Genomic DNA, 15,301 nt, shown 5'->3' on the forward strand with positions numbered 1-15,301 from the left:
TCTAGAATGTCAAACTACCATTCTGTTTAAAATAATAATATAGTGTTCATTCTATACATAGCCCAAAAAATGATGTCATGCCCAAACTAAAGATGTATGAATGGAGGAGGTTATACCGATCCTTGCAAAGCAAAACACGCCTAAGAGAACCATCAACCATGTACTCTGTCACAGTTGCTAATGTTTCTCCCAGTTCATCTTGCACAACACCGTAAAATGCAACCACATTTGGATGGTGAAGTTTAGACAGAATATCAGCTTCTCGCCAAAACTCTATGGTCTGAGTGGCAGTAATATTAGTTAGTTAACATGGCATTAAGAAAGTACCTTTGGGGAAGAAGGGGAGAGGTAGGCAGGTATTGACCAAGAAGCACAATCTAGAAGAAATAATTAATCAGCAGTAATGTGGCACTTGCTACAATATAAAAAGAGTGATATTATCATACATTTCATCCTTAAATTTTTTCTTTCATCAACTACTACACTGATTAGTGCATACATTATGTGGCTAACACGGCATATGGATAAGAGATAAAAACAAGCTCAAGTATGAATCAAGTAATGAAACAATTACCAATCTCTCTTGCTCTGATGATCGACCAGTGAAGCAGCTCTTCTTTATTCGTTTGATGGCAACATCTGTACCCCTCCATTTTTCATGATAAACAGTCCCAAATGTTCCAGAGCCCAATTCCTTCAGCTCTTCAAGATCGTCATTCTTTATAACCTGCTATGAAAATTCATAAGATATAAGAAGATGGATGATAAATGGATGAACTAATATGAGTAGTTCAACAATACCTTATCAGTACAGTTCTTTTAATAAGAATTACCAGACGACGCCCACAAAGCAGGCATAAAACATAAATTTACATGTTTTGCATCTTTATAAATGTCAAAGCAAGATGACTAGAAAATGTGTGAAGAGGTGCATACTAGCTTTGAGGGTGTGCAAATGTGCTTAACAATACCATACAATAATTATACTTACATATATTCCTTTGTTAAAAAAATTGAACTATTAACACAGAGTAGTTAATTGTCTAAGGGAATTATTCAAAATGGCATATTTCAAGATTTTGAGAAACAAGCACATGACCTACCTATTACTAACATGACTCATGAAAAATTTAAAGTGCACACAAAGTTAAAATCCATGAACATCATCATTTTACTTTACTCTCACACAATCTATTTAGTGAAAAAAATGAGTAGTTTGAAAATTTCTTTGGGTAAACCCAACTAGCATGGGAAGTAATTACAATTAAGCAATTTATGCACATTGATTGCATAACATAAACCTGAAGATATCTTTTAGTCAACCTCAAACTCAAGTCAAATTATTTAGAAAGGATACTTCTAGAGGCACCTGTATACCCACATCATATTTGTTGGATTATCGTTTTACCTAAAAGATTAAGTTGTTAGGTTGTGGGCCAACAATGTATAACAAACCTTAACACTAGTAGCCCGATTGCATGTGGAGAGAAATAAACAATGAATAACACCCATATTGGGAACATGATAATTTTATTAACAAACATACATTATACGTAGGCAACAAGACTAGAATCCAAGACCTCTTGGCAACCATGGCTCTGATAACATGTTGGATTACCACTTTACCTAAAAGCTTAAGTTGTTAGGTTGTGGGCCAACAATATTTATTAAGCCTTAACAATATTCACATTGGATATGATACTCATCCAATGCTTCCAAGTATGTAATGAGGTTTAAAGATAGAAGTTAATAGATGCTTTCACATTAGTATCAATTATCAAATACACCCCCAAACCTAAAAATGACCTTTTTAAGTATAAATTACGAATAAGTCTATAAACAAATGCACAGGAGAGAAAATTACAAAACATTTGGTCATAAAACGAAGGAATATAACTCAATATTCTCAATCTAATATATAATAAACCTTCAACTATAGAATAATTATGGCCTTTTAAAAAAAAAAATAGCGTTCATTTAATATAAATGTGTTCAATTGTTAAGGTACCCTACTTTTTTAGGAATATCCGTAATATGAGGCCATACTATATTGCACTTGATGTATACTTGTGCTTCATAGCCAACTGATAGGGGCTTGGTTAGTTAAATAATGCATACCTATGCTTAAACTTAGAATTGACAAATGAAAAAAAAAAAAAAAAAACTAAAAAAATGAAATTAATTTGTAGAATTAGAATTAATGAAGTTTGCATTTAAAAAGATGAAAAATGGAAAAGCTATAGGACGGGATGACATCCCAATTGAAATTTGGAAGTGCTTAGGTGAGATTAGAATTATATGGTCAACTAATTTATTTAACACAATTATAAAAACCAAGAAAATGCCAAAATGAACATAGGAAAAACACTTATACCTATGTACAAAAATAAAGGAGGTATTCAAAATTGTAATAACTATCTCGGAGTTAAACTTATGACTCATACAATTAAAATGTGGGAAAGGGTAGTTGAACAAAGATTAGGGTTAGAAACAAGGGTCTCAAGAAACAATTTGGTTTTATGCCCAGGATATCTACAACATTAGCTATATATCTTTTAAGAAGATTAATGGAAAAGTTTAGGCAAAAGCATAGGGACTTGCATTTGATTTTTATTGACTTAGAGCAAGTATATGATAGGGTACCTAGGAAAGTTCTATTGTGGGTATTAGAAGAAGAAAAAAAGGAAAAAGAAAAAAGAAAATAGAAAAGAGAGCATATGTAGTAGCTATATAAATTTCATTAAGGATATGTATGATGGAGTAATGACTAACGTTAAAACTACAAGTGGAGAGGCTAGGCTATTTCCAATCACAATAGGTGTACATCAAGGATCTGCTTTGAGCCCTTTTATTTTTGCTCTAGTGATGGATGAACTTGCTAGGAGTATCCAAAATAAGGTACTATGGTGTATGTTGTTTGCAAATGATATTGTTTTGATTGATGAAACTAGGGGTGGGGTAGAATCTAAGTTAGAAATATGAAGAGTAGCTTAAGAATTTAGAGGTTTTAGGATAAGTAAAAATAAGATAGAAAATATGTAATGTAATTTTAGAAATAGTAGGAGGAATTTTGAGAAAAGGTTAAACTTGGTGGTCAAGAAATCAATAACACTAGTTGATTTCAATACCTTGGATCTATTATGCAAGTTGAAGGAGAATTAAAGAAAATGTAATGCATAAAGTTAAAGCAAACTAGTGCTTCAAGCATGTTGTGTGATCCTAGAATACCATTAAAATTAAAAAGGAAGCTCTATAGAATGGCTATAAGAGCAGCTATGTTATACGGATCAGAATGTTGGGCGACTAAGAAACAACATGCAAAAAGTAAAAGTTGCCGAGATGAAAATGCTAAGGTGGATAAGTGGTATAATGTTAAAAAAAAAATTAAAGAATGAACATATTCGCAATAAGTTATGGGTAACTTGTATAGAAGACAAGATAAGGGGGGATGGCTTGGATGGTTTCGGCATCTACAACATATACCAAATAGCGTGCTTGTGAGGAGGAGCGAGCTAGTTTTTGTAAGGGGCAATAAAAGGGGTAGGGGTAGACCTAATAGCCCTAAATTTGTCGAAGAAAATTTCACATGATCGTGTAAATTGATGAAAAAGGATTCATATAGCTGACTCCACCAGTGGAACATAAGGCTTGGTTTGTTGTTTTTGACGTATATTCCACTCCTATTCTTAAGCAACAAATCTCTTATATGGATGTGAAAAAACAAAAGCTTAACCCCTACCAAATACCAATATAAGCTCGTATTGTATTGTACTTGACCCATATATGTGCTTCATAGCCACCTAAAAGGACTCGTTTAATCAAAGAACACAAATTTGGTACACAAAGTATTAGATTCTATATTCCACCCCATTGTAAAGCAACAAATCTCATATACACAAGTGAAAAACAAAAGTTCAATCCTTGCCCACCATTCATACAAATGGACAAACCCATTGACAAAATCATTCTATGCTCCAATAACACCACCATTTTCATCACATATATAAATCAATTAAAAAAATTTACAGAACTATGTCCAAATATATGAAGTGTCATACACTCACACAAAAGTCACATGCAAATGCATGTGCACATAGTACACATAGACCCACAAATGAAGCAGATGCACTTGCATGCGCTGACACAAACACACACACACACACACACACACATATATATACATGCGCATATACACACATATATCGATAGCACCATGCTAGCAAACATAAATTTGTTCATAGAAGAAAAAGCTGATTATTTACTTTCATATGCTATCGATTACTAATAGTAATAAAAGGATAATTCAAAATTTTACACTTTTTCAGACAAATTTTAACTTTGAGTTATATTAATCCATCTATGAGAAGGGGAAACAAAACATTTTTCATTTCATTCATGTTAGAAGAATTTTGATTTTGAAATTTTTGAATCATATGTATATCTCCGGCATATATAATTTTTTGTAAAAAGTTACCTCTATCATATTTATTTCAAAATGCAAGGGAATAACATTAATTCCAAAAAAATTATTAATCATCATTCTCTAAGATTATTAGGTCCATAATGAAAGACTGTCAATTGTGCAGTTCAAGAAGAAATATGTAATATCCCAGATAAGAAAAAAAGTGAATTAATTAATAAGGCATAACAAAAATATAATTTAAAACTAATAAAATATAAAATTAGATGTTGAACATTTCATAGGAGCTTTTTGTTGCCACTTAATTGATTACAATTCTCATTTTTTTCCATAAATTAATAAATAATAAAAAAAAATAAAAAATCTAAGTATATAATGTAATAATCTTGTTAGATTACTACTTTACCTAAAAACTTAAGCTATTAGGTTGTGGGCTAACAATGTATATCAAGCTTTAACACTCCCTCGCATGTGCAGCCCAACAGCATAAGGAGAGAAAAATATACAATAAATAACACCCATTACTGAGAATAAATAACTTTTTTTTTTCAAACATCACACAATAAACACGGGCAAGGAGACTAAAACCCAGGACTTCCTGGTAACTTGCTCCGACACCATGTTAGATTACCTCTTTACCTAAAAGCTTAAACTGTTAGGTTGTGCGCTAACAATGTATATCAAGCTTTAACAAATCCTTTGTCATACTGAAGTACAATTTAGAAAACTTAATGTATCTCGGTTACTATAAATTATCTAAAAAAATTATATTATGTTACAATTGACCATGCAACATGTGTGTATTTGTGTGTGTGCATATAATTGCAATTTGTGCACTGCATCAGTCGTTAACTACTCAGAAAATTAAAAGCCAATCTCTCAACTACAGTTCATAAATTACATTCTGAGAAGGTCATACATTTCTAACCTAAACTCCAAGGAAATTCAAGAATAGATTTAAATACACATCACACTCAAGCAATGACACATAAGATCTCTCTCTCTCTCTCTCTCCTCTTGAAAGCACTCTACTTGCATTAAATTAACAGCATGGTATTAAATTTCCACGAAATTGTCGAAATTTCCGTCAAAATTGTCGAAATTTCCGATTTCCGTCACCCTTGAAATCGAAATGGCAGTCGATTTCTGTCTTGCATAATTTCCGTCGAAATCTCAACAAATCATCCGAAATTTATTGAAACCTCGAAATTTTAGCGAAATTTGTTGAAATGTTAACTATGCAATGAAATTTTGTCGAAATTCAAACAAGCGATTCAAGAGTGAAGTGAAATTTCTCTTTTAATTTATTTTATTGAAACAAAAGGTTATCACAAGTGCTTTTGAAATTATATGAAAAAATAAACTTATAGTAATATTTTTATTTAACCATTCATGTCTAAATTACCAATATTTGTATAATAAATAATTTTTAAATGATTTATGAATTTCATTTGCATTAACTGAATATGTTTAATGTACATTATCTTACAAGCATGTTTGATACACATACTATTTTACAACTTTTCCACTTCATACAAAACATAGATGTATTTAATTTGTAATATATTAGTCTTAAAACTTATATTATTATGTTTGTTAATCATTTCTAAAGTTTCATAAATAATTTCATGCTTTACTACTAGTTTCCGTTATTTTTTCAAATCGAAGTCGAAATTGACATCAAAATTGAAATTTCCGTCGAAATTTCCATACTTTTGGAGCTTCGAAATTTGAGTCGAAATCAAAATTTAAGACCTTGATTAACAGCGACTGAGGGAATGGATATAATTTTTAAAAAATTGATTGCCAAACATGTAGATGCAATAATAAATACAAAAGGCTCCACCTTTGATGAACTTAATTGTTGAGAGATGAAAAAAGAACATGGTGATGAAGGCGAAGCACTGATCACACCAGCACAAGAACTTGTAGAACAATTTTATATCAAAAGCATTCTAACTTGTACTTTGTCTAGTTGAAAATTCAATACACAAAGAGGACAGCTCCCAACTACTGCATTTAATGCATGTAAGTCAGTGTTCAGCAAATCCCATTAACCAAACATAAAATACTCCCAATAAACAATAACTAAAATATTTTCAAAAAAGGCTAAAAATATCATCTGCCACATCCAAATCCACAAAAGCCTTACATCACCTCTGCACAGCATTACAGCTATGCTTAGTAGCTAAGCTCAACTTAGTAGTTCTGCTCAACATTGCAGCTATGGTAGCTATGTTCAGTGTTTCCCACAATGGTAAAACAATGTAGAACAAGCTGCCATAGCACTCATGGACAAGTAGGATGATGAGAAGCCCACTTGTACGAAATGCTCTCGCCCAACTTCAAACAACCATGATTTTTTATCAGCAAATGGCGAGGTCTACAGCATATGCACAAAAGTCCCTAGAGCCAAGTCCTACAGCATCACTGCTTGTCCATGAGGCTGGAGCTCATTTCGGACCTCAGATTCAACCATTTCAACAGCTTATTAGTAGAAATCCCAATCCCATGCTTGTTGGGTATGTTGGCAGGATCCGTGATATTCACATACACACATTGATTATGACTAGATTTGCATCAGATCAGGGGACAAACGGAAAATGACCTTCAAGATGCACAGGGCACTGGTGATGCCTGCAAGACTGTCAAATGTGCCTAGAATCTTTGAATTGGATTCTTTTACCATTTATTGGGCAGTGTGTTTTCTTCAAGATATTAAAATTTGTTGAAGTTACCAATTGAATTTCAAGAGGATTTGAAGTGGAAACTCATGGTTTCAAATAGCAGTGATGGGTAGGTAGCGTAACAGTGATGGGCATGGTAGGAAGTGGAGTAGCAGATGTAGCATAACGGGAAGTGAGCGTAACGGCCATGAAGTTCTTTTCAAGCGCACACATCACCCAACTTACGCATATTGGTACATTTGAAAGTTCTAAGCTCTTAACTCTTCTTGAAAAGATTTTGGGTGCATTTTGTACCTTTAGCTCAAGAGGGGTTGAAATGTAAATACATGGTTTTAAATAGTGGTAGCGGGTAGTATAGAATAGCATAACGGTAATGGAGGTTGCAGAAATAATGACATAATCTGCATAGCAAACCATGAGGATACACAATAGTGATGCTTATCCTTTGTGCCATAATGAGGGTAAAACCAAAATGAAGAAAAACTATGTTCATCAATTCAACCACGAAAAATAATTGCCAATAGAGATAGTGATCCTTAAAAATGCAATTGAACCAGCAAAAAAAAATTCATATATGCAAGGTAAGGCTGCAAACTATAGACCCATCATGGTCCGCCCCCCTTCCCCAGACCCCGCATACACGGGAGCTTTGTGCACCAAGCTGTGCTATAAATAAATCATGGTCTTTCTCACAATTTAATTATAAACATCATGAAAACATTTCCATATATGCTACATGTCTAGGTGTGCCACCCAAAGCCCTTAAATTTCGATTTTGACTCAAATTCCAAAGCTCCAAAAATACAGAAATTTCGACAGAAATTTTGATTTCAATGTCAATTTCGATTTCAATTTGAAAAAAAAAAAAATTAGTAGTAAAGCATGGAATTCTTTGTGAAACTTTAGAAATGATTAACAAACATAATAATATAAGTTTTAGGACTAATATATTACAAATTAAATGCATCTATGTTTTGTATGAGGTGGAAAAGTTGTAAAATAGTATGTGTATCAAACATATTTATAAGATAATGTACATTAAATATATTCAGTTAATACAAATGAAATTCATAAATCATTTAAATATTATTTATTATACAAATAATGATAATTTAGACATGAATGGTTAAATAAAATGTTACAGTAAGTTTATTTTTTCATATAATTTCAAAAGAACTTGTAATAATCTTTTGTTTCGATAAAATAAATAAAGATCGAAATTTCACTTCACTCTTAAATTTCTCATTTGAATTTTGACGAAATTTCATCATATAGTTAAAATTTCAACAAGTTTAACTAAAATTTCAAGATTTCAATATATTTCGGATGATTCGTTGAGATTTCGACAGAAATTATGCAAGACAAAAATCGACTGCCATTTCAATTTTGAGGGTGATGGAAATCAGAAAGTTCAACGAAAATTTCGACAATTTCGTGGAAATTTAAGACCATGACCATGACACATCATTAAACGATTGCAGTAATTTCAGAGCTTAAGCAAAAGAAAATGAGCCTCTTAACAACCAAGCAACAACATATAGAAACAAATTGCAATCCTCGAAATGCATATTATAAAGATGGTAGACACCTTAGGAAGGACTCATAGTTATGCTATGAATGCAACCAGGCATCCAGACATGCCACTGAAGCAAAATAAAATACTGATTTTAAGTAATTTCACACAAAATCACACGACACATGCCAACAATGTAAGCACACAATCCATACCTGCAAAGTGTTGATATCAAGATCTTCCAAAGAAGGATCAAGAGGAGGTAAACCAATATTCTTGAAAAACTTCCCATCCTAGAAGCATTAAAGTCAGAAAATTTGGATACACAAATCAAATTTGTTCAGAAAATTAGAAATCATCATTATAGAGAAAAAGAAGAAGAAAAATACCTCATGCTCCATGTGTGTTCCTAAGTTCTCCGACATACCATCAAACTCCATACTTTCAGTTCCTTTCACCATGGAACGATTGTAATGTGAATGCAAAACTATGGAATCTGCTCCCATTGTAGCAGGCAGTTCTTTGTGATTGTCTTCACTAAAATTAGTCTGAGAACCCACATGGCTTGTGGGAACTAGCTCTCCCATTAAAGGTGTAACATGATAAGATCCAGGAGATACCTCGTCAACCTGTGTCTGTCCAGATGAAAAATCAATATGATTCTGATCAATAAGAGAAACATTCCCATCTTGCGCCAATTTCTGGAAAAATGACCAGTGCTGGGGTTCATGGTTTTCCATGTTCAAGCTTAATGCAACTCCATCTTTGTGCAGCACGCTAGTTCCAGAGGAATCCTCAGAGAGTACTTCTTTGGAGAAAATGTCAGAAAGGAAATCACGAGGGAATCGGTCATTAATATCAATAAGAATATCTCCCTGCTTTGTACTGGGAATCGCATGAGAAATTTCACCCTCAGAAGCATCCATCATTGAGCTCTCCACCCAAGCAAAAGTTTGAACATGCCCCTGATTCTCATCACAAGAATCCTTGCCCACCATTTCATCCCAGTTAGGCTCTGGAAGCCAAGATGAATTATTGTCATCATGTTTCAGAGAAGTTGCTTCACTCACCACAGGAACTTCTGGTTTAGCTTCTGCTGTTAACTCAACATGTAAATTTTTAAAGTCAACAGAGGTCATTTCAAAGTCAGCCTTTTGATTTTGACCCTCATTCGCAGCATCTTTACAACATAAAATGTTTGGGACTTTCTGCTTCCAGTCAAACTCTGACTCATCTGCAGAAAGCTTTTTATTCTTCTGGCCTATCGCATCAGCAAACACTCTGTACTTTTGAAGCTGTGCCAGTCCATCATCAATTGTTAGAGACTCCATATAAAGTGGCTTTGCAGTTGACATGAATTGCTCATTTTGAGGAGCTTGATTTCCATTGTGCAATTTTTCAGTGGATTGGTTGATTGGATCATGTGCCATAGTATCAGGATGTGAGTGAGACAGGAGAAGCTGAGAACCAAGTGAATCATCAGACTTTGATAAACGGTTAAGCAATGCTGATTGCTCTCGAGGAATTCTCTCAGAATTAAAGACTCTTTGAGGAAGTGCAGGTGGCTCAAGGTAGCTCAAATCAATTGGATCAGACTCAGAGTCAGCATGTCCACGAGCAAATGCACTACTAAATGTATGACAATGGTCATCTTCATTACATATGGGACCTTGAATTGGATTAACATCAGGGTACAAAGAAGTCTGCACATGTTCTTGGTGTTTTCTCTCATTTCCAGGCACAGAAACAGCAACAGTTGCTTCTTCAACTGGAACATATCTCATCACTTCACCATCATATGTCTTAGGCTCCAATGGCGCAACATAATCATTTTGTGAGAGACTAAGTGTTTCACGGTGACACGCAGGTTGAACTGAACCATCACTTTTCAGTTTCACCTTTTTCACTAGCATTTCAGGATCCTCAACATCTAAGCCAGGGAATGCATGCCCTTCAGTTAAATTCCCACAAATAGGCATCGAAACAGAACTTTTGCCAGGAGGCTTACCATGATGAATCACCTGGTCATGACGAAATTTTGCATGGTTTTCATAGGCATTGGATGAACCTGGTAGAGTCAATCGAGTAGGTTGAATTGATGATGCAACAAAATTTCCTGTGAAGGGTGAAGTACTAGTCCCAACTGAGTCTGTTGCAGCTTTACCTGTCCCCCCCTCAATAGACTGTCCATCTAACTCATCTAAATTACTTGCTGAAGATTTAGCCAAACCATGCAGAGTAGAGTTTTCTCTGGATCCGATGTCCATGCCATTCACAGCAACAACATACTGTACTTCAGAATCACCATCCAGGCTCCCCAGACCATGATAAGCATCATCCAAATCACTTCTGGAGAACAGAAACATCCTGAGTTTAGTTGATCCTTCTGTCTCCTCAAGTGTGTTGCATTCTTCCATCATATTTTGAAGGTCCTCATGACAGGACACAGAAACCAAGGCATCGAGATCCTCCCCAGGGAGCTGATATTTAATTGTACGAGCTTGGTTAAAAATTGTTAATGTTTTCTGCTTAAGCTCATCCCAGGAAATATTCTTGCTAATGCATATGATGTGTGTTTCACCGCCAACATACCTGAGCTTCCCATCACTTGGCCGTGGTAGAATTTTCCCTCCAAAGCTGCAGAGAATCTTCATTTTTGTAAGAAAACTATGACATGCTCGAGAAGAGTCATACCCATGAGCATCTCCTCGACCACTTCCATTGCCTGAAGAATTTTGTTCTACTGATTGCATAGGGTCATGGTTACTTCGGTCTTCATATAAAGAGTTTTTTCCCTCAAATTCTTTCAAACCTTTTTCTACTATGGTCGACACTGAAATATCTGATCCACCGTCAGACCCGGTATAACCGTTACCCAAAATGCCTCTGAGATCCATGTAGCCTGTTGCATAATTGTTGTGTTCGCCAGCATTATTTGGAATAAAAGCTTTCCTGGTATTCACACGATCACGCATAAATTCAAGAGCAAACTCCTCACCCGTCTGTATGGAGTAATTAAGTACAGGTTTAACGTCTAATATACCTAATTCTGGAGGTCTTGTATTAGTATTTATGCTGCTCGTAGAATCCAACACAAATCCCAGGGAAGCAGATTGATCACTTCCATATTGCAGGGAATCATACAGCAATTCTTTACAACTTTTTGAATGTTCCATTATAAAATTATGAGTTCTCTTTCCATGTAAATCTACTTCAGTGGGCATAAAAATCAATGCCAGAAAACAAAAAATTATCGGAGGGAGGGCATAAATGAATGGCCCATCATAAGGTGCAAAACTTGCAGATAATATTGCGACAAAGTACAAAGAAGTTGAAGTGTTGAGCTTCTGAAACTCCAGGTACTCGAACTGGAAATGGGCTACAGCTTGTTTCCAGTTTCAGCTGCTCTGATTGATAACTCCAATTGCTTCAGTGATGATGAAGGCACTTGGATGTACTGAAATATTCAACAAGCCAACTAAATCTCACTTTGGTGAATAAGTAAGCTTTATACAAGATCAAAACCAAGGAAATATTGAGTTGCAATTTTTCACAAGAATGGAGATTCAAGAAGAAATCGAAATTAATCTTTCAGTTAAAGAAACAAAACAAAGAGCTAGGCATCATTAGTCAACCCAATAATCATGATTAGTGAACCTAATGCAAGCTAGCAATACCTTTAGTAGAGGGATCTAGTGCCAAACTCCAGGTGTTCTCTCCAGGAATTTTCCAGGTCCACAAGGCCAGGGCAAAATGCACAGGCCTGATCCACCGACACCACATTTTCCAAGAGAAATGACCATTTTTCCCGAGTGCACCTGCCTGAGAGATATGTTAATTGACAGCACCATATAAGATGATGAAATTTTTAGTGACAGCACCATATAAGATGATGAAATTTTTAGTTCAGACTCAGCCTTCTTGTCATCACCATGTAATCCTTTGCCCTGGAGCAATGACTCTTTTCCCCAACATTAAATTTTCTCCTGTAAAATTTGTCAGATAATATCTATCTAGGAATCAGGAAAGCACAAAGAAGAAGACAAGTACACCACATTTTCCAAGAGAAATGACCATTTTTCCCAAGTAAACCTTCCTGAGAGATATGTTAATTGACAGCACCATATAAGATGATGGAATTTTTAGGTTCAGACTCGGCCTTCTTGCCATCACCATGTAATCCTTTGCCCTGGAGCAATGACTCTTTTCCAAGATATGTTAATTAACAGCACCACATAAGATGATGAAATTTTTAGGTTCAGACTCAGCCTTCTTGTTAGCACCGTGTGATCCTTTGCCCTGGAGCAATGACTCTTCTCCCCTTCATTAAATTTTCTCCAGTAAAATTTGTCAAATAATTATCAATCTAGGAATAGGGAAAGCACACAGAAGAAGACAAGTTTGCCCCGGAGCAACAACTCTTTTCCCCAACATTAAATTTTCTCTTCTAAAATTTGTCAGATAATTATCAATCTAGGAATCAGGAAAGCACATAGAAGAAGACAAGTTCACACCTTTTTTGTCCCAATTTTCCCTAAACAAATCGCCACACATTTTTTGTCCCAATATTCCCTAAACAAATCGCCTATTTATGACTAATATTCTTTTCGAATATTACGAGTCCAATAGCTGTATAATACTAATCCAGTATTACTAGTCCAATACCTGTGAAAGCTGGTGGCTTAACATGGTATCAGAGCCAGTGACAGTAAGTTGAAATGACAAATAGATTTAGATCATTTATTTTCAACTTGGTTCCAATTAAGGGTGTAAAAGCTTGATACATTCCAGCCTACAATGTAACAGCTTAAGCTGGAGGTTTAACATGGTATCAGAGCCAAGGTCACCAGAAGGTCCTGGGTTATAATCTTGTTGCCGGTGTTTGTTGTGTGGTGGTTAAAAATTCTCTTATTCCCTGTAATGGTTATTATTCATTGCTTGTTTCTCTCTCCACGTGCAATTAGGCTGCACATGTGAGGAAGTGTTAAAGCTGAATACATTGTTGGTCCAGTTGATTAACACAGGAGTGCTGGACTGAACTTACAAAACTGATGGACATTAAGTTACATAGAGTACATCCCATGCATTGTAGTCAATAGAGCTAGGTTAACATTCCACATGCACAGTACATGACACATTTTCAGTGTAGGAGACATCACTATATGGGCTGATTGGATAGACTGACAAAAGTAGCATAATTACATTATTTTGGATACTAATTGAAGATCTCCACCATCAAAGGAAGCACTGAAAATAAAAAACAATCAGGAGCCACCGGTCATTCTGCTATAGAGCAGAAAAAGACGATGCAATGGAAAAAGAATTTTTAACAAGTTAGACTTCCAGGATTAGTAAATGCTCAATTTTGGTTTCTGCAGACAGCATGGATCAGCTTCAGAAAATTGCTATAATTTTCTCTACAGAGCTCCAAACTACACTGTCGCAAGTGTTGGACAGTAAATTCATAGACCTTTTAAATGGTACTTCCTTTATTGGAGAAACTCTCTCATTTAAATCAATTTGACCAGGAAATTACCCCAAAATCTGTCTCTAGACTAGCAGTCATTCCAAGTTGAGTAAGTTGTGTTGCTTGCTTATCTTGTATTTTGTTGTAGTTTGGGTAGTTGTAGTAGTCATTAATGCATGAGGGTTTATAATAAGGAGGTATGATCTTAGAAAAAGTTATCTTTTGCTATGATTTTATCTATTATGAATGAAGTAGCACAGTATTCACATCCCCTTTTCTTTTGTTGTTGCTATGGAATTCTGCATTTCTCTTCTACCTATTTTGCCCTTGTCAATAAACAAATTAGCTTCCCAGTCACTGGGTCCAAAATTTCCAAGTGAGGGGGATTTACGTAATGTTTGTTTGGCAAAACGACCATTCCAAGTAATAGAAAAGGTTATAATTAAGAATTTGATTGTTCACAACAAAATGTTTTATTGCCATAAAGCAAAGAAAAATGCAAAAAATTAAATGAATCCATAACAAGGGATAGATAAAGAACAACCACTCCCAAATTTCACCATAGGAATGTCTATTTCTTTCCTATTCTACACTGGATGGAATATCATAAACTTTTACACCAGTGACTTCTTTCCAAATAATTAACCTATACAAATTTCATTACATTGTCATTGGAATTCCATGAACAAACATAACTTTAGTTCACAATTTGAGAAGGAACCAATATTTGTTAAGAGAAGAGCTGCCCTAGTACAGAAAGTAGTCCTATTCACCGAAGGATTAATTTAGACATACCCCAAGCAAGGCAAGGGCAGTGGCCCCAAACTTTGGCAGAATAAAACAGCCACATGGTAAATAAAGTAGCACTAAAACCATAAAGGGTTACAGAAAGAAATTCAGCAAGCAGTATGGAAGTTTCACTACGTATAAGCAAAAGCTTATTTTATGCGACCTATGCCAGCATTGCTGCAAAAGCAGGAAAAAAGTGAACCACTCTAATAAAGGTGTCTGCAATTCACTTAGAAAGGAATTTCAGGATATGAAATGCATAGCTTTCTTCAATATAGGGAAAGGGAGAGGTGTTGCTAAAATGTGGTTATTTGAACAAGCCCACTAGAAAAAATCATCATAGATATCCTAGTAAATTTCAATAAGAGTATTGTCAATTAATGGAGAAGATTATGGATAGATAGGGAACAATATGATCTCCAAGT

At 34.9% G+C, this 15,301-nt stretch overlaps 1 protein-coding gene across 11 annotated transcripts in view; it reads right to left on the reverse strand.

Moving 5' to 3' along the window:
* The window catches only part of LOC131143778 (uncharacterized), a 49,681-nt gene that overhangs the window by 23,524 nt on the left and 10,856 nt on the right, over nucleotides 1–15,301 (reverse strand). The window contains exons 2-6 of one of the 11 annotated variants that reach the window (XM_058092104.1): nucleotides 12,298–12,442; nucleotides 9,010–12,077; nucleotides 8,836–8,913; nucleotides 575–727; nucleotides 117–280 (exon numbers count right to left, since the gene is read on the reverse strand). In XM_058092104.1, the coding sequence (XP_057948087.1) occupies nucleotides 117–280; nucleotides 575–727; nucleotides 8,836–8,913; nucleotides 9,010–11,844 (3,230 nt within the window). In that variant the 5' untranslated portion in view covers nucleotides 11,845–12,077; nucleotides 12,298–12,442. Of the gene's footprint in view, nucleotides 1–116; nucleotides 281–327; nucleotides 378–574; nucleotides 731–8,835; nucleotides 8,914–9,009; nucleotides 12,099–12,297; nucleotides 12,607–15,301 lie in introns of all 11 variants that reach the window. The other 10 variants (XM_058092103.1, XM_058092099.1, XM_058092106.1 and 7 more) reach the window with 10 other exon arrangements.

The sequence above is a fragment of the Malania oleifera genome, chromosome 12, assembly GCF_029873635.1.
Source record: "Malania oleifera isolate guangnan ecotype guangnan chromosome 12, ASM2987363v1, whole genome shotgun sequence".
Taxonomy (NCBI): domain Eukaryota; kingdom Viridiplantae; phylum Streptophyta; class Magnoliopsida; order Santalales; family Ximeniaceae; genus Malania; species Malania oleifera.